The sequence below is a fragment of the Coniophora puteana genome (genome assembly GCF_000271625.1).
Source record: "Coniophora puteana RWD-64-598 SS2 unplaced genomic scaffold CONPUscaffold_4, whole genome shotgun sequence".
NCBI lineage: Eukaryota > Fungi > Basidiomycota > Agaricomycetes > Boletales > Coniophoraceae > Coniophora > Coniophora puteana.
The window spans coordinates 2,101,894-2,119,329 of NW_006913056.1; the positions used below are offsets into that span (position 1 = coordinate 2,101,894).

The 17,436-nt window shown below is 54.4% G+C and overlaps 6 protein-coding genes across 6 annotated transcripts; 5 read left to right on the forward strand and 1 right to left on the reverse strand.

Moving 5' to 3' along the window:
• Positions 1-487: 487 nt before the first annotated feature.
• On the forward strand, positions 488-1,757 carry CONPUDRAFT_136346 (glycoside hydrolase family 12 protein; the record flags this gene model as incomplete). Its single annotated transcript, XM_007768867.1, has 6 exons — positions 488-722; positions 804-921; positions 985-1,050; positions 1,120-1,304; positions 1,411-1,448; positions 1,522-1,757. 6 exons carry the CDS (start codon positions 488-490, stop codon positions 1,609-1,611), a joined length of 732 nt encoding a protein of 243 aa, XP_007767057.1. The 3' UTR covers positions 1,612-1,757.
• A 652-nt stretch (positions 1,758-2,409) lies between these two features.
• CONPUDRAFT_101954 (FabD lysophospholipase-like protein) lies at positions 2,410-5,329 on the forward strand. The gene is made up of 10 exons (XM_007768868.1): positions 2,410-2,905; positions 2,961-3,153; positions 3,206-3,443; positions 3,520-3,684; positions 3,764-3,880; positions 3,940-4,118; positions 4,171-4,395; positions 4,463-5,153; positions 5,195-5,199; positions 5,243-5,329. The coding sequence occupies exons 1-10, from the start codon at positions 2,458-2,460 to the stop codon at positions 5,292-5,294; spliced, it is 2,313 nt and encodes a 770-aa protein (XP_007767058.1). The 5' UTR covers positions 2,410-2,457; the 3' UTR covers positions 5,295-5,329.
• Positions 5,330-6,564: 1,235 nt separating this feature from the next.
• Positions 6,565-7,226, reverse strand: CONPUDRAFT_28706 (uncharacterized protein; the record flags this gene model as incomplete). Its single annotated transcript, XM_007768087.1, has 2 exons — positions 6,565-6,721; positions 6,790-7,226. Coding segments are annotated over 2 exons (594 nt in total), but the record flags the coding sequence as incomplete, so codon positions are not given.
• A 987-nt stretch (positions 7,227-8,213) lies between these two features.
• CONPUDRAFT_101959 (PTPLA-domain-containing protein) lies at positions 8,214-9,363 on the forward strand. The gene is made up of 3 exons (XM_007768869.1): positions 8,214-8,290; positions 8,348-9,031; positions 9,109-9,363. Exons 1-3 carry the CDS (start codon positions 8,221-8,223, stop codon positions 9,210-9,212), a joined length of 858 nt encoding a protein of 285 aa, XP_007767059.1. The 5' UTR covers positions 8,214-8,220; the 3' UTR covers positions 9,213-9,363.
• Positions 9,364-9,596: 233 nt separating this feature from the next.
• Positions 9,597-11,539, forward strand: CONPUDRAFT_164227 (uncharacterized protein; the record flags this gene model as incomplete). The annotated part of the gene is made up of 6 exons (XM_007768870.1): positions 9,597-9,994; positions 10,065-10,173; positions 10,235-10,342; positions 10,404-11,018; positions 11,077-11,177; positions 11,245-11,539. The coding sequence occupies 6 exons, from the start codon at positions 9,597-9,599 to the stop codon at positions 11,537-11,539; spliced, it is 1,626 nt and encodes a 541-aa protein (XP_007767060.1).
• A 3,788-nt stretch (positions 11,540-15,327) lies between these two features.
• CONPUDRAFT_136350 (uncharacterized protein) lies at positions 15,328-17,269 on the forward strand. The gene is made up of 4 exons (XM_007768871.1): positions 15,328-15,528; positions 15,583-16,046; positions 16,100-16,328; positions 16,382-17,269. Exons 1-4 carry the CDS (start codon positions 15,427-15,429, stop codon positions 17,147-17,149), a joined length of 1,563 nt encoding a protein of 520 aa, XP_007767061.1. The 5' UTR covers positions 15,328-15,426; the 3' UTR covers positions 17,150-17,269.
• Positions 17,270-17,436: the final 167 nt, after the last annotated feature.

Below are 17,436 nucleotides of genomic sequence, written 5' to 3' on the forward strand. Positions count from 1 at the left end.
CGCTTCTTCATCTCACCCAAGGCTTAAGTGTTCATGCAGTGTCTTCCTCGGGACATCCTGGCTCGAGCTAAACGGGAATACTCTGGGGAACATGGTGTCACCACGCGGTCGGGCTTGTGGTGGCCCCGGCATGGGTAATGGTAGAGTTGCGCAATATGCAATGCTACTTTGAATACACCACGCTGGCGGAGCAGTGTTCTCTATTTGTCGGCGGGCCATGGGTTTGAACATAGTGGCTCGATGAGAGCCCTTGCCGCTTTCTCGGATTCCCCGGCGGAATCTCGCTCTCGCGACAACAGAGGAGGCCGGTCTGTGTTCTTGTTCTCTGCCCTGAGGGCTCCCCGGTGAATCTGCATGAAAGCCCCTGGCACGATGGGTGTGTCCTGGGAGCGTATAAAAGCCCTTGAGCGCGACGGAGCTGCATATCCTCAGCACAGCTACAAAGCTTCAGCTGCACTTCGCATCCAACTACTTCAAAAACTTGAAGATGTTCATCTCTCTCGCCTTCGTCACCGGTCTCATCGCGTCCGCCAAGGCCGCGACGACGCTCACGGGCCAGTACCAGTGCTCGACGCAGGGAAACTACGAGCTGTGCAACAACCAGTGGGGCATCGACGACGGCACGGGCAGCCAGACGGCGACGCTCGTCAGCACGTCGGGAAACACGATCACTTGGTCGACGACCTGGACGTGGGCGGACAATGAGAACGATGTCAAGACTTGTGCGTTATTTTTCTGTTCTTACTGCTCAAAGCTGGAGAAGTGTGGTTGCTGATGCGTGTGGCTTGGATTGTGACTGACAGACAGCAACGTGTCCCCGACGTCGGGTTTGGGTCAGCAGCTGAGCGCGATCCAGTCTGCGCCGACTGCGTGGAACTGGGACTACGTGACTGAGTCCACTGGTATCCGCGCTGATGTCTCGTGAGTTCCGTCTGATCGCTTTATAAGTGGGTGTTATTCACTGGTATTGTCCTCGTGTAACAGCTACGATATTTGGCTCGGCACGACCCCCAACGGCGCCCAGGCCTCTGCCGACTCTTCCTATGAGATGTACGCCCTCTTCTACCCAGTATGCATGTGCACCGTTGATCAACCCGGCTGACGCACGCATCACCGCAGCATGATCTGGCTCTCGGGCCTCGGCGGCATCCAGCCCGTCGGCTCGCTGCAAACGTCCGGCGTCTCCGTCGCAGGCTACACCTGGAACATCTGGACGGGCCCCAACTCGAACTGGGAGGTGATCTCGTTCGTCAGCCAGGACGGCAACATCAACGACTTCAACGTCGACCTCAACGACTTCTTCAGTGCGTTCTCACTCTCCCGGCGTGCTGGTCTAGCTGCATAGATCTTCTTTTGATTTTACTGTGCTGTTGATGATCTTGTTGCTGATCATGGTAATTCTCTCGACAGAGTACCTGACCGAGAACGAAGGTGTTTCCTCCAGCCTCGTGAGTGCTATGATATTATCGTGTTTCGCATCGGGGAACTGGGTGTTGACCGGGTGTGGTTTCTTCTTTGCAGTATTTGCAAGACATCGAGTCCGGCACGGAGCCCTTCACCGGCTCTGCCGAGCTCTACACCACCTCTTACAGTGTTTCCGTTACTGCTTAAATGGCCAGGGCTTGCACGGCCTATGTTGGTATCAAGCTAAGCAATAGTGTTGAAAACGTTTCGCATGTGGGATTCTGTGTGCCGTTATTTGTCTTGTTTGCGGGATTTTTTGGTTGTACAATGCTCGTTTGGTGTAGAAATCAAATAAGACATGGTATTGTTTGGGCTGAGACACGAGAGCCTACCGTGTATTTGTGATCGTCACCCTCAGGAACTGTGAAATCTGTTTTTAAACATTGTACCGCCTGGTCTCTGATGAGGGTGTTGCAAGATCTCGCAAATACCAATTACTGTGGCCTCCGGCATTCATACTAGAAGTTGAAGCCTGAGCCTGGTGGTACGAGCATTCATATTTAACACTAGAGTTATGTGATTCTGATCTATCACAGGATGATACATCAACACTGAACTGCACATGCATTGGTCCCCATATTACCGAGATGTTAAATTTAATGTGTGGCAAAGGATGGTGTTGTTCATCACAGGCGGTGATCGCGATGTGCATGGTTCAAAGCTTTCCGTATCTTGGACGTCACGGAATGAGTGGCTCTGACTCGGAGCTCAGAGAGCGTACTTATCTCACCTCGTCAGTTGACAAGTCCTCGATCCAAATTAGAGACTGTCACGGAGCGGCAGGTGGTGACTCCGAGTCGCCGACATGATGCGATCTACCCTGGACTGACAACGGGAACGACTGTGCAGATGATGGCATAGCCGAGAGGCCCAGCCAATGCACACAGGAAGTGCGTCGACATTTATACCTTATTACAACCATAGACTGTCCCACCCCTCCCACCTCGCTCTTCCACCCTCCGCGTTCCACATGCTATACGCTCCTTCGCGCTCATGACCGTCTCCTTCTCCCTCTGGACGCTGACGCTCAGCGTCTTATCGCTGCATCTCCAACTCCATACGGCAGCCGCTGGCGGCTCTTACGCTCCCACGACCGACGCGCCCTGTCCCGATCCCTCTTCCCAGCCCCTCGTCCGCTCGTTCTCGAGTGAGCAGTCGACGAATCCGCAAGAGCAGGCCTACATCCATGCGCTCGAGGCAAACACTCTCCCGGACGCCTGGAAAAACTGGCTCGGCGACGCGTCTGAGATAGGGTACACATTCTCTGACTTCCCCGCGGGAAGCTTTCCGCGCATCGGTATCGGCGTCGGCGGGGGTGGATATCGGGGCGCCCTGTATGGTGCTGGAGTGCTGAACGCTCTCGATGGGAGGAACAGTAGTGCGAAGAAGAGCGGGACGGGCGGGCTGTTGCAGGTCGCGAGCTATATTGCTGGGTCCTCTGGTGCGTCTCCATCTCGACTGAGCGAACGTTGTCTCCTGAATACTCCCTCGTGAAGGCGGCTCATGGGTGACTGCGTCTATGCTAATGAACGACTGGCCCACGACGTCTAATCTCGTGTACGGCGGGGGCGGGCTCAACGGGTGGATGCTGGAGCAAGATCTTTTCGACCCATCTGATGGTGGTGGTCAGAATCAGCAGTACTACCAGGCAGTGATGGACAGTGTGAAATCAAAGGCAGCCACTGGACTGTAGGTGGCCATTCCTCGCGTACCCTCGTACTATTCATAACACATACACTAGTCCAACGAGTATCGTCGACCCCTGGGGCCGGCTGCTCGCTTACCACTTTCTCAATGGAACCACCTCCAAGAATATGTACGACGACTCTGCGCACGGTGCTGGGCAGCTGTGGTCTGCCATTCCACAGTCTCCTGCATTCCAGCAGTACGCCGTTCCATTCCCGCTCATTGTCTCCGATTCTTTGCATGAGAATCAGAATGTTTCCGGAGTACTGCCCCTAGATAATGTTGTTTATGAGGTATGTGTATACCGTTCTATTTACAGCCTCTTAAGGTACTCTGACACTAATCTACGCTTTCCCGCTCGTAATCTAGTTTTCTCCGTACGAGTTTGGTTCCTGGGACCCAAACTTGGCTGCCATGGTTTACGTCGCATATGTCGGCACGCATCTATCAGACGGCTCTGCCGCAAACGGAAAGTGCACAATGGGCTTCGACCAGGCGAGTTTCATCATAGGGGCAAGCGCAAATAACTTCAGTGTACGTCAGTCAAATTGATTCTGCATCCTGCAGCTGGTGAGATAACCGCGGGCGCTGACATATGGCAATGTTCTTACAGGGCAACCTAAACAACGGAGGCGTTGATGGTTTCTCCAGCTCGGACCAGCAGGTGCTGCTTAGCCAATTGAATGACCCTAGTAATAGCCCAAACAATGCTGCTGCGAATGTGCCAAACGTGAGGTGCATTGCAACTTAGAGTTTGAACCTTGGGTGCTAAAAGTCATCCCGATACAGCCGTTTCAGAGCGTCAGCTCCTCGACGTTCAGCGAGTCGGGTTCAAACTACCTTGGCCTTGTCGATGGAGGTGCAAATGGCGAACACGTACCGTTCGGGAGTCTCCTTGTCAAGTCCCGGTTCGTGGATGTTGTCGTTGCGCTCGATGCAGGGGCGGACATAGTCAATGATTGGCCCAAGTATGTGATTGTTCCGAAAATAAGGAGGGTGATGACGCTGATCCCCGCTTAGTGGCACCTCTTTGCTACAAACCTCGAACCGTGTCAAGAACGTCCTCTCGACCTCTCATCAGCAGTTCCCGCAAATACCATCGTCTTCAGGAGACTTTATCAACTATGGTATGAACATGCGCCCGACGTTCTTTGGGTGTAACCCGGCGCACAATCCACCCGAGTCGCCGCTAGTCATCTATCTCCCCAACTCTCCCCCTGTGGACGGTACTCAGCCATACACTAAGTAAGCGCTTCCCTCGCGCCGTTTCCTTTGCCTTTTAGCACGACCTAACATATTGGTTTACTTACAGCCCAAGCTCAAGCATCTTCAATTACACTGACGATCTTACTTCGGCATTCATGAACCAAGCATACGCCAACGCAGTCGGGGGATTCATGCCTAATAAGACTGGCGCGGACCCAGATTGGGGCCTCTGTCTGAGGTGCGCTGCGATTGACCGGGCGCGATACAAGGCCGCGTCGAGTGCCACGCCATCCCCAACTTCATCGTCCTCATCGCAGACAAAGGGGCTACTCTCTGCTACCTCTTCCTTTTCCTCCTCCACCTCTCAGGCCACAGACACGATCCCCTCTACGACACAAGTCCTCCTGCCCTCATCGTCCACCTTCGTGTCCTCTTCGCTCTCCGAGTCGTATCTTGACCAAGAGACCTCCCTTCTTTCCTCTGCGACCACGTCCATCTCAGAGGACGCGCAGCCAACTCTCTCCGCCTCTGCCGACCGCTTCGCAGGCTCCCGGCGCGCCCAGGCCACCTCGACTCCGCAGCGGTCCGAAATCTGCCAAAAATGTTTCCAGCAGTACTGCTACAACCCAAACGCGCCTCCACCGCCGAGCTCAGTCCCTGGACGACAAACTGTCTTTGAGCAGCCTTTGCCTCTGGGTGGGATACCCCAGGTCGAGTACTGGGTCAAGACGCACAAGGCGGAGTTGGCGGGCATTGTGCTGGGCGTGGTGGCGTTCATCGGGGGTGCTATTGGAGGGATGTGAGTTTTTTTTTTTTTGGTTTCGACGTTTTTTGCGAGATAAGATGGACGCTAACTGCCAACCCTTCCTGAATTTCGGATGTAGAATATTCTGGCGGAAGAGGCGAGAGAAGAAACGACAGTACTACCGGGTGGATAGGTGGGACGATGCGCGCGATGATCCATGGAAGCACTATGAGAGCAATGGGGAGCAGTACGAGCTTCTTATCGAGTAGATTTGGACTCTTGCTTTCCTCTCGAGTATTTCTTGCTTCCCTTGGGCTGCGAGGTCAGGTTTGCGGTCATGGTTTCACGTTATATACACTGACCGGACGCAGTGATGGACGCCGACGGTGATTTATGCTGAGCGCATCTAGAAATCAGACATCTTGGGACATTTACTCATATTTAATTTGTGTGTCATTCATTTTATTGTACGGGGTTTGCAGCACGACATGTAACCAGTTTGTAAATCACGGAGAACGCAAAATGGTGGATCGTTAGTTGTCTTGACTTGGTTCTCGCGTGGAGCGGGGAACATTCATGTGGGCGTTTCGCGTTGCGACGGGTAGGACGTTCCGCCCGTCTTTTGGTGAATCAGGAGTTCTTTGCCTACGAAGACAGATGACGAATCAAGTACATCGGGAAACAGAGCTCGTCTCGTGTGATAGCCTAAGAACCGTTGCAAAGGAGGAGCCTCAGCCAAGCGTAGGATCCGGGGAATCTTGTAGGATCGGCTGCAGCGAGGTCTTGAGGTCGTAGAGGCACATATAGCCCCTGAAACCTACGGAATCGAGTCATGTCTCATCCTTCACGCCGCCAAGGCGAGGGCCTGGGGATACTGTCAATCTATCAAAGGCGTGTAATGAACCGGGGACGGGCAGTGATTGGGTCATGGCGGCAGTGTACGGATGTCGTATCGTCGATCCGAGGGTCCCAGACCTGGTCAGTGCGAGAGAGTATGACAAAGACATGGGTTACATAACCTTGTCAATGAGCTGGGAGGCACGCTGCATCAATCAACTGCCCTTTTCTCTTGTCGTCTCCCTCATCGTGTCCCTGTGTGGTAGGTATCTGAATCCGCGAAAGCCGTGGACTCGATGTCGCTCTCGGGGGTGTGGCAGCATGCGGTGGTGGACTTGTGGGCTCCTACCTCTCTTCTCGAGAAAGCAAAGCAGGCAAGTACCCATTACAGTTGGATAATATAGCACATAAAGGACGAAAAAGTACTCGTCTCAAGGAAATACTCGGAACATACAAGTTAAAGCGCAAAATGCACAAGCACCGTCAAAAAGCTACAACGCGGGCCCATAAAGTCACTCCTTCGCAGCCCCTCCTTGCCCCTCCTTCTCCTCCGTCTGTGACTGGCCTTGCTGCGCTGGCGAGCCTCCTCCTTGACCCTGGTTTGATTGGTTCTGGTTCTGGTTCGCCATATGGCTCTGGTTGAGCGTCGCTCGCAACGCCGCATTCTCCATCCGAAGCTGGTCGACGAGCGCACGACACTCCTCCCATCGTCTGTTGGCCTCGTCCGCGCTGGCCAACGCCGCATCCAGCAGCTGCGACCGTGACTCGAGCGCCTTGACGTGCCTTTCCCCCGCAACGGCAACAACGTCCCGTCAGCGTCTCTCGTCTCCACTCCGCAAGGAAAAGCTCACTGGTCTCTCCGCTCGCGGAACGCCCGCTGCGCCTTGCGGTTCTGCTCCGCCCTCTTGCTCTGGCTCAGCGCCCGCCCGCCGGGGCCCGTCTTCGAGCCGTCGCTGCCATCCCCTCCCTGCCCGTTCTGGTCCTGCGGCTGCCCCTGCTGCGGTGGCGGTGGCGGCTGCTGGTACTCGGGCGGCGCGTACTGGTAGATCGGGGGCGGCATGCCCGGCGGCGCGTGCATGAGCGGCGGGAGGACGTGCGGCATATGCATTCCCGGAGGCGGCGCCTGTGGGTGGTGGTGCTGTGGTGGAGGCGGAGGCAGTGGGGGCGCGGCGGCTGTTGGAGGCGACTTGCGTTTGCGGGAGCGGGGTTGGGATTGTTGTGGTTGCTGCTGTTGTTGCTGCTGTTGTGGTGGTGGTTGCTGGCCTTGTGGTGGTTGGCCTTGCTGCTGTTGTGCCTGTGCCTGCTGTTGGCCTTGTGGGGGCGCTGCGGCTGCCGAGGTGGACGGAGCGGAGTTGGAGGCGGATGTAGATGTGTTTTGGGTGTTTATTGGAGATGTGTTAGAAGGAGCGGGGGCAGCCGGATTTATGGGGTCATCATGGAGGCGCAGAGACTGACCCGAGATGGTCCCCTGCGGTATGGTGTCTTGGGACTGCGGGGCCTGCACAGAGGGCTGTGCATACGAGTGCAGCATTGTACGCGATGCGCTGTGCGGATTTGAAAGGGGAAGATGCGATGATGCAGGGGAGCGAAGGATATATGCACCCGGAGGGGTCCCACTCTGCTAGGGGAGGCGCGTTTGAGGGGGGCGCGAGTATTAGTAAGAAACACCCAACCTGAGACAGCTGCCGTGCTTATGTATGCCGATAACCCGGATTTGCTCGGCGATTATTTATTTTATTTTGGTCCGGAATTGGCTAATTGCCCGTGCGTGGAACTTCGGCACGCTCGGTCCACGCCCGGCGATGACTCAGCAATGTGGTCACATCCTCGCGTTCTCCTTCCTCGTTGGTGCAATCGACTTGAACAGGCGTTTTTCGTCGGTACATGATCATGCATTTACGAACTTTCTTCTTGGAAGGAGATGTTTGGTGTAGTGAATGAACTCCTGGAACGTTCAGAGGCAAAGGTGCGGTACGGTATACGTAGTGGCGTTTCATCAGTGGTTTGTCAAAGAAATCTTGTAGATTATGATGATCTTGGACCTTTACAAATATGAGGCCAGGTATTGGGCTCGTGTGCGATAGATCGGACTCGTCGACGGTCGAGACGTTGTGGACGTGTATGTAAACGGGCGCCTCATGGCGGCCCCTGTTGTCACAAATATACCGAGCTTTGCGTCACGGCTGAATTTGGAAAGGTTTTCCGGGGCGCAGACCGAAATACTCAGTACGCCCGACGCGTCGTCGCTGCCTCCTTTCCCCCTTCACGACGCGCTCCTCAACATGCCCAGCACAAAAAATACGGAAAGGACCAGTGAAAAACCACTACCACCGACCAAGGAGCGGTCCAAAGGTGCGTCCTTGCGCTTTCTTGACCACGTCAACTGTGCTGAAGTTGCTATTTACTTAGGACCGTCCAGCCTAAGTCGTGCATATCTGATCGCCTTCAATGTGGTCTCTGCCCTCGGATGGGCATACGTGCTCGTCCTCACTCTGAACGCGATTGCCAACCCGCCGACTATCAAGGCCCAGGCTTCGTCTTTCTTCTCCCGCGTCCTGTCCTACCTCCCCGTCTCTGTTGGCTCAAAAGTTCGAGCAACGAACCAATTCTCCGCCTCCCTCTCCGCCACCGTCGCGCGGTTCGTCCCGCCCTCCTACTCCGCCTCCTTCTCCGCCGTTGCACCCGTGCAGTCGCTCGCTCTCCTCGAAGTCATCCATGTCATCGTCGGCCTCGTGCGCTCCCCGCTGCCCACAACCGCAATGCAAGTCGCCTCCCGCCTCCTGCTTGTGTGGGGCATCGTCGCACGCTTCCCCAACACACACGCCAACCCCGTATACACGACGATGGTGCTCGCGTGGTCCCTGACCGAGGTGCCGCGCTACGCGTTCTACGCGCTCGGGCTCGCGGGCGCCGCGGCCCCGCAGTGGCTCACGTGGCTGCGGTACACGACGTTCTACGTGCTGTACCCGCTCGGCGCGGGCAGCGAGGCGATGCTCATGCTCAGCACGGTGCCCGAGTGGCGCAAGGGGGGATGGCAGAGGTTCGGGGTGGAGGACTGGGCTAGGTCGGTTTTGTTCGCGATTTGGTGGCCGGGTGAGTCATTTTCCGCTTTCTCGGATGTTTGCTGTTGTCGTGATGTGAGGAGATTACTGACGAAGGTGGTGTTATAGGTCTCTATGTGATGTACACGTATATGATGCAGCAGAGGCGTAAGGTCCTTGGTGGTGCCCAGGGAAAGAAGCTTGGTGGAAAGTCCAAGACCAAGGCGGATTAAGTTTATGTGGTAACTTTACACCAGTAGACGGTGGTCTGCTGTTTGACCTCAAACGTGGATGCATCCCTCTGGGGTATTGAAAGATGTTTGTTTGGATTGCTACTTATACGCTAGTACTGGATATCTCGGATAGTTTATGACTGAATGTAACGATCGATGTGCTTTTGCTGAGAGGTTTAGTCGGATGGGAAGTTGTCTCAGCAAATATTTGCTTGGTGAGGGAGTCTGTTGATTTGTCGCAACGCTAGTTCAGGGCAGGCTTCCACGCGACTGAGGCCTCCCCATGTTGTGTTTGCTCCTTGTCAAACTCATCAGATCGCTTTACACTCATCAACCCCTGTCCTCCTTACCGCATTATTGATTGAACATTCTCACTCATCTACAATGCCTTCGCTGTTCGATCAGCTAGATCGCCTCACCGCCGTCTCGCGCTCTATCATCACCACCAACGCCGTATTCTCCGAGCCCGATCGCGCGCGGGGCGGGCCCTTCACCCGCGCCGTGCTCGACACGCCTCTGGGCGACCTCATTCGCGACGTCGACGCGTCTGAGATGGGCCTCTTTACGCTGCAGAGGCCCGTGCATGCCGCCGCGTCCGATTCCGAGGCTCGTCCGCCTGAGGTCGGGCGTGTGGCGTTTCCGGGGGCGACGCCGTTGCGGAGACCGCCGCCTGGGCGGGGCAGGGGCGAGATGGGTATGGGTGCGGGTGGAGTGGGGAAGGCGAGGGGGGAGTACGAGCCGGAGGTGTATGCGAGGGCTGCGCTGAAGTATTTGGATCGATAGTGAGTCTCTTGATGCCTGCCCGTCTGCGCCTGTCTCTGGCGGGGGAGGCTTATGATCCATCGAATGCAGCCAGTCGATCAGGCCGATGCCCCGCGCGCGGGCGCAGGTCGTTGCGATCCTGGAGTCGCTCGCGGAAGCGCGGGAGAACATTAAGAATCTGAGCGCGACGCTCGAGCAAGTCAGTGCTTTCAAATATTTGTTATGATAGTAATAGCGTCGGGTTCGACGATTAACTCGAGGTTACCCAAGCAGGTCCTTCTTCGTCGACATTTCAGGCTTCGTCGATCGCAGAAGAAGAGAAGAATATCCAGGATCTGCATCAGCGGATAGCGGAGCTGCGTAAACGGGTGCGTATTCTCGTTTTATTTGCTTTACAGTCTCCCACTTTACTGACCCTCCGTATTGTAGAAAGAAGCCCTGCTTAACAAATCGCAACCTGCTCCTCCACGCACCAAGCGCCGCGAACCTCCCACACCCAAGCCACAACCAGCCGAAAACGCACAAGAAGACGCGTTTTGGTTGACACCTGCTGCGCCCGCTCGCATACTGCGCTTCACGGAGAACCTCATCAGTGACGACGTCGACCTGAGCAAGGAGATGCCCGACACGTCGTTCATGAGCCCCGCGGGCGCCGGCGCAAGCGTAGTACCGCATCTGCAGAGAACGAGTATCTTGCCTAGCGAGCTGACGAGTGCGCAGGAGCGGTCTTTCGATTTCACGCATCATTCGCTTGTTGCTGGGGACGAGGAGGAGGTGGAGAATATTCTTGGAGCCAATGAGGCTGCAGATGACTCTGTGGTGGGGGCGGCGGAGGAGGCGGAGGAAGAGGATGACGAAGATGAGGATGCAGGCGATGCGACAGTTGTGCTTAGCAAGGCGCCGGAGCTTGCGAGCGAGCCCGCTCAGTCAGAACCGGAGCCAGAGGCGCAGCCATCGGAGCCTAGCTCAGATGCTGAGCCTCCAGCTGCAGGATCTGGGAAGAGACGGAAGAAACGGTCAGACCCACAGATGGATCGTATTGCGGTGCGTTATCGTTCTTTCTGCTCAAATCAAACGGGAGATCTTATGGGGTAATTTGTAGGCGAAGATATGGGCCTCCATGGGCGAGACGATCATGCCCGGCAACAACTATGACCCTTCGGGTGTCAAAGGACCTACACCGCCCACCGGGCCTGAAACTTTGTGAGCCTCCCCCGCATATGCATACTCACACACATTCGACGTTCCTCACACCCATCCTCCTTACCAGCGAATACCTCACTTCCCTCTCCTCTGAATCTCCCGCGCCTTCCTCGCCGACCTCTTCCTCCATATCCTCACTCGCCCCTGGCGGCCCTGGCGGCGGGGCGCCGACGACGCAGCAGGTGCACATCGCGTTCCTGCTCACGGCGTTGCTCGGCGAGGACAGATACTGCATGCCGCTGCCGAGGCTCAAGGAGGCACTCGGCTCGCGCGGGACGCGGGCGCTGTATTCATGCGTGGCGAAGAAGCTTGTGAGGATCGATCGGGGTGGCGGGGAGCAGATTGTTATGTTTGATCTTTGATAGCTCTCGTTCTGACACTTCGGCGTGCTTGTTACATAATATTCTCTTCTTTTTTCCTCATTCACTCTCGAGTTTGTAATCCTCGGGTTTTACCCCAGCTGAAAGGCAACGTGTTCATGGTCCAGTATGGCCTCCACCTTCAATCATATGCACACCGCACTCGACGGAGTTGGCTGCATGCTTCAGAAGCCCACTGCACTTTCGCGCCTTGGCACCACACGGACATTCTCTCCGCATCCATGCGGCGTCAGTGGCGCTTGCCCACAAGTGACTAGAAGCCACTCACTAGCACGACGCTGATTAGGGTAATACCGTCGATCCAATTCGGCAAGGCTCGGTATGGAGAAATGATCGGTGTCATGTCTTAGAATACGGAGTCGTGCCGCCGGTCCCCGGTTCTATGGGCATGCTTCCGCATTCATCACGCAGATCTCATAAGTTAGTTCCGTTCGAAGAATTGGAAGCATCGTGCGCGCCGATCAGTCGGAGGCGCTTGCAGGTCCTCGTGCTCGTGCTCGGGGGAGACCAGCGCCGAGATCTGGTTGCATCCCGATATGTCTGGCGTGTCGAGTGTGCATTCTCTTCGGAGAGAAGCAGCGTGATCGTTAACATTCATAAGAACTTGGAAGATGGGCAAAGGCCTGCTGACGGTTGGTGAGGGCGAAATTGACGGAGGCGAGGGAATCTGACCGATACAGTGCTGAGAGCCTTCATTCTTAACTAATTTTTTGGGTCCCTTCTCGGGTTTTACGTTGCTCGCCGGAATGGTAGCACCTATCAGTCAAACGTCTGCGACGTCGGCTTTCTAGAATATGTTGTGGTAACTTGCATAATATAGATCACGGAGGAGTTCCCAAACGCTCGGTTCATCAGAGGGGTATCACACCAAGCGATCCCTCTGGGCACTTAACCTCATTGAAGAGAATAAAGGCCGTAAAGATCGCATAGTTGGCAGTTAGTATGACATCGACATTTAATACATACAATAATTGCCTGGAATAATGCGCTTTGGAGTTTAAGCGCTCGTCAATAGCCCCTATGTTAGAAACGCGCCGCGACTTGTCTGGAATCAAATGGGCGATACGTGACGGCGTTAAAACTCTCCTTACACCTAACCCCCACCATCTCTGTTGTAGCTTGAAAGCATTTCGTCTGACAATGCCCCTCAGTCTCAATCAGCTCGCCCTCGATGTGCTCATCAATATCGCCAGCCAACTCGATGTTCAGGACGTTCTTAACCTGAGGCAGGTGGGTCCCTGACTTTATCTTTAGTATGTTTTCGACCACGCCTGCTGACTGAATGGGGTAGACCACGAGGAGGCTGCGAGAAGTGACATACGAACGTGCGGTATGGGACGCGCTCTATAGAGCTAGCTGTCTCCCACGGCCTGTTGGGCCTCATCCCTCGCAGACTCGACTGACGCTTGAGCGTATCCTCGTCCGCTCGCGCACGGTTCATCAAAACGTTTTTGTCGCACCAAGGGAACCTCGTTCGCGCCTGTACGACATTGAAGAAGGCAATCATCTGGCAATTGTCGCGAACTGGGCGTTCACGCTTAGTCGAGACCGGACCCAGGTGTTCTGTCGAGATATCGCGTGTCCGGACTCCGGGCTAGGAGAGCGTCAACCGACAACAGCATTCTCGGTCAATGAAGGCGATGAGTTCTGCATCTTGAGCCTAACTTGCCCCGATGTTGCCTCTCATCACGAGCAGCCGTTGAGCCTCTTGCTCATTGAGCTGTGCAACAAGGATCGTTTCACCCAGCCATTGGATGCCTTGATGGTTCAGGGCGATACCCCTCAGCCGAGAAGACTGTGAGTTCTCCGTTGCGCCATCTGTTCTTGGAAAGCCTCGTTGTTAACGTTGAAGAAAAAGTGTCATTCTGAAGGTAATCCCACCGGAGACACGCGACGCTGAAGTACGCTTCGAGGAGATGTACCGTGATGTCCGACGTGTAGCTCCTGCCGCACGCCTTTTCGCCTCGCTAAGCTCGAGAGCCCTTATTGTGCAAAGAAAGCATATAGGGCAAAGTGGAAAAGCCATCGTATGGAACGTCCAAGATCTGGGCGGTGGGCCTGTGGTCGTCAGCCGCGAAGAGGATGTGCGTATCTTTCAGACATGCATGTCCTTAGCTCACAATGCGTCTATGACCTTAGCCTGAAGACTCTCCATGGTATCTCTCCTGCAAGACGCATCTCATATGTCAAAGACATGTGCGAGGCACCTGGGATACTCTCATCGAGGCGACTCTTCTTCAAGAAGTATTTGCTGGCCATGACACCCGGCCCATCGCAAATGGGACGATCTCGCAGAGCTCGTTCATTGGCGCGCCGAAGGTCTTACGCGACTCTGTTGTCGATCCTACCACAGGCTATACCCCGAAGTCATTCTTGCCGGGATCGTGGTCGGGTTTGCAGGTCGGAGGAGCTACAGCATTGTTGTCATTCGGCTTTCTATCCCCCCAGCCCTAGCCGCCAGCTCGCCAGCGAGTATTGACATACTCACAGAAGCGCCCATAGATCTCCCTATTGAAATGGGTATTAACCATCTGACAGCCGCGTGGAACGGAAGTGTCAGATATGCATACACTGTTCGTCTCCTTGACGGGGATGAGGGATTTCCCATGCAAACTCCAGATCTCGGGCCGGATGATGACGAAGAGGCGGATGAGGACAACGAGGAAACGGATGAAGGCGACGAAGGCGACGAAGGCAGTGAAAACGGTGACAACGGTGGCGAAGGCAACCCTCCGAACAACCCCGGCGTCCCCTACAACATAAATCGATTACCCAGGGAGTACTCGCAGCTCGGTATTGTAGAGATTGTGTACGACGAACAGCTCCAGAGCGCATCAGCAGTCAGCAACCCGAAGGTCAGCGTTGCGCCTGATGTACAGGCCGTCCTTGATCTCCGGGAGACTAGAATCCGTTCTTTCGAGTCAGAGGTGGGTTCTGGAAGACTTGTTTATTCGTACGATGGAGTTCCCGAGTCGACCTCTTGGAAGTTGGGTGTTCTGGAATTTGCGTGATTGGTTCCATCATATTGAATCTGACGGTCAACTTTGTAACAAATCATTGTACTTGTATTGTTTATATGGTCACGAAGAGCCACAGTTGACTGCCTTTGTCTTGCATATTTTCGACGCCTGCAGATAATCGCTTACAAGTCGCTTAAGCGCCCGTCAAATAGCCCCTATGTCTATCTGAGACGTGATGCCAGACTTCAGGCGTTGCGGCCTTGAGGCAGTTTCAGCTCTCTTCGTCGGCTAACATCCACCTTTCCCGCCCAATTCCCGTGTTCTTACCTTCAGGCTTCAAGAACCATCCACCTCAACGTTATACCCGGCCAATCCTGCGCACACGGATAGGCGTTGTTGAGGTGGTGTATGACAGCGAAGCCCGAAAAGGTTGGTGCATCAACGCACCAGACGTCCCCATTCCAGATGACATCCGGGACGAACTTGATGGCAAGCGAGGCGGAGCGTTCCTCAAGTTTTTCGAGCCAGAGATAGGCCCCTCGGGAAGGCTTGGCTTCTTATATCCCGTGGGGTACAATCGGTCGATGACGTATAGACTAGGCGTCCTTGATTTTGCATGAATCAAGGCAACTGCGACGTTAATTCCAGTCATGCTTGTTTTCTGGTACACAGAGACAAAGTACCTGTGCTTAGAATGATGTTCGCGTTCATCCTAATTCCAGTTCGCGTTGAAGTGGCTGTGCAACCTTATTACGCGGGAGCGGCACTCGCCTGCAGGTTTTGAAATTTGAACCCGTGAATTCTGTCATCAATAGCTTCAAACTCTCCAAGGACGCACTTGGGACGCACTGCGCGCTCGCACTTTCGAGCAACGCGCCGGCGATAGCTAACCCCTATCACGTCTGCGAGATGGGTTCCGAAAAGTTCTCAGGCCTTGATCAGCTTCCGTTCGATGTTCTTGTTGAGCTTGCAAGTCACCTCAACATTCAAGATGTTCTTCGCCTCCGACAGGTTTGTGTAACTCGTATGAATCTATTTTAGGGTCAGCTGAACGGATTTGACCAGACTTCGAAGCACCTTCGAGACGCTACATACGACCGCGATGTTTGGGCCTCGCTATACAGGCGCAGCAACCTCCCGAGGAGTCTTGGCCCTTGTCCCACGCAGACACGTCAGATGCTTGAAGATACGCTTCTGCAGTCTTTCTCAGTGCAAAAAAACATGTTCTCAATGTTGAGAGAGGCGCGATTCTCCACATATAACATCGGTCAAGAGGTGGGGCTGGTGGTAGGACCAAGGTATGCACTTACAATCAACCTGTCCCGCAACCGGATCATCTGTCGAGATCTCAACTCCGAGAAAACTGCACCAATGACTATTCGAAAAATCGAGAAGGGGTCCAAGTTCAAGTTCTGGGCCATCCATCACTTCGACGCCATGACTTACGGCGGGCAAAAGATGAGCCTTGTGTTTGTGGAGGAGCGAGAGAAGCATCACGGAGTTCCCCTCGTCAATAGTCCCGTTGAAGTGTAAGTGTGTATGACTCTTTCAAAAATCCCCGGGGATGCTTACATGCTGCCAGGTACATCTTCCGACTGATAGAATTTGAGCAAGCCGGGATCGTTGGCGTGCGTTTGGAAGAGATCAACAGGCATTCGGCGGTCTTAAATAACCCAACCATAGTTCCGACAATGAACGTTTGGCCAAGTCCTAATGCACTTATCATTCGGTGGAAGAGAGAGAACAAAGCATTCCTGTGGAGCACTGGAGACTTGGGCAGCGCTCCATTGCCTTTGATCCACCATCCCCACGTGCGTTCTTTTTAGAGTGATTGCAATTATCCTAACAATGATATCGGATTTAGGAACTTAACGGCTACGCTCCCTCGTACATCGCCTGCAGAACACATCTCATCTCATTTCTCCGCTCGCTGGATCCGGACGAAATGATCACCGCGGCGGCACCCCTCGAGGAGGTTTTTGCTCGTCGTTCGATGCATCCCACGGCCAAGGGGATTATACCCGGCGATCTCAGCCAAATTCAAGTCCTTCGAGACTCTCTTGTGGATGCTAGAACCGGGACCACCGAGGTTATCTTTTCTGCGCATGAGGCTGTGTTCTTCTTTGACGAAGAAGATCGTGATATGGAGTTTAGGATCGTCGTTATTCGACTCTGCATTCCGCCCAACACGACTGGCAATCTGCATGGTAACCTTCTTGTGGAGGTCCAAGAGCTCATCACCCTTCCGCCAGATTCTCGAGGGGTCATCATGAGCGCTTCGTGGAACGGAAGCACGCGTCTAGCTTTCTCGCACCCAATGCCGGCAGATGGCCGGGACACAGATGACTCGGAATCTACAGAATCAGACCAAGGGGAAAGCTGGTATACGCAGATCGACATTGCAGAAATCGTATGGGACGAAGAAACGCAACAAGCCAGAAGCAGCGTGGCAGAAGACGTCCTCATTCCGTACGACGCAATAGACAAGTTCGATGGCGAGAGGGGAGATGCGATGCTGCAGTTTTTCGAGAGCGAGATCGGTTCGGGGAAACTCTTCTTTGACTATTCTGAGGCTGAAGGTTATGACCGGTCGGAGAAGCGTAGACTAGGTGTCCTAGACTTCACGCTCTAAATACCCAGTGCAACAGATAAGCGAGCTGCATAGACCCCGTATAGTCACGCTCGTACATGTAAGGCAAGGAATGGTGGCGGTAGCTTCTAGTCAATGCAAAATAAATGTTTGTCAAATTTCGTTGTGATAAAAGTGTAAGGGCGAGAGTAGGCCAATTGCAAAGGACAGAAACTTCTCCCTCAAAACTGAGCGTATGGGCTTACGGTTCAACCCACGGAACATTGTAGTGTACACTCGGCATTATAGTACATCGTACAGAACGAGGAAGGTCCTCTATATATGTGGTC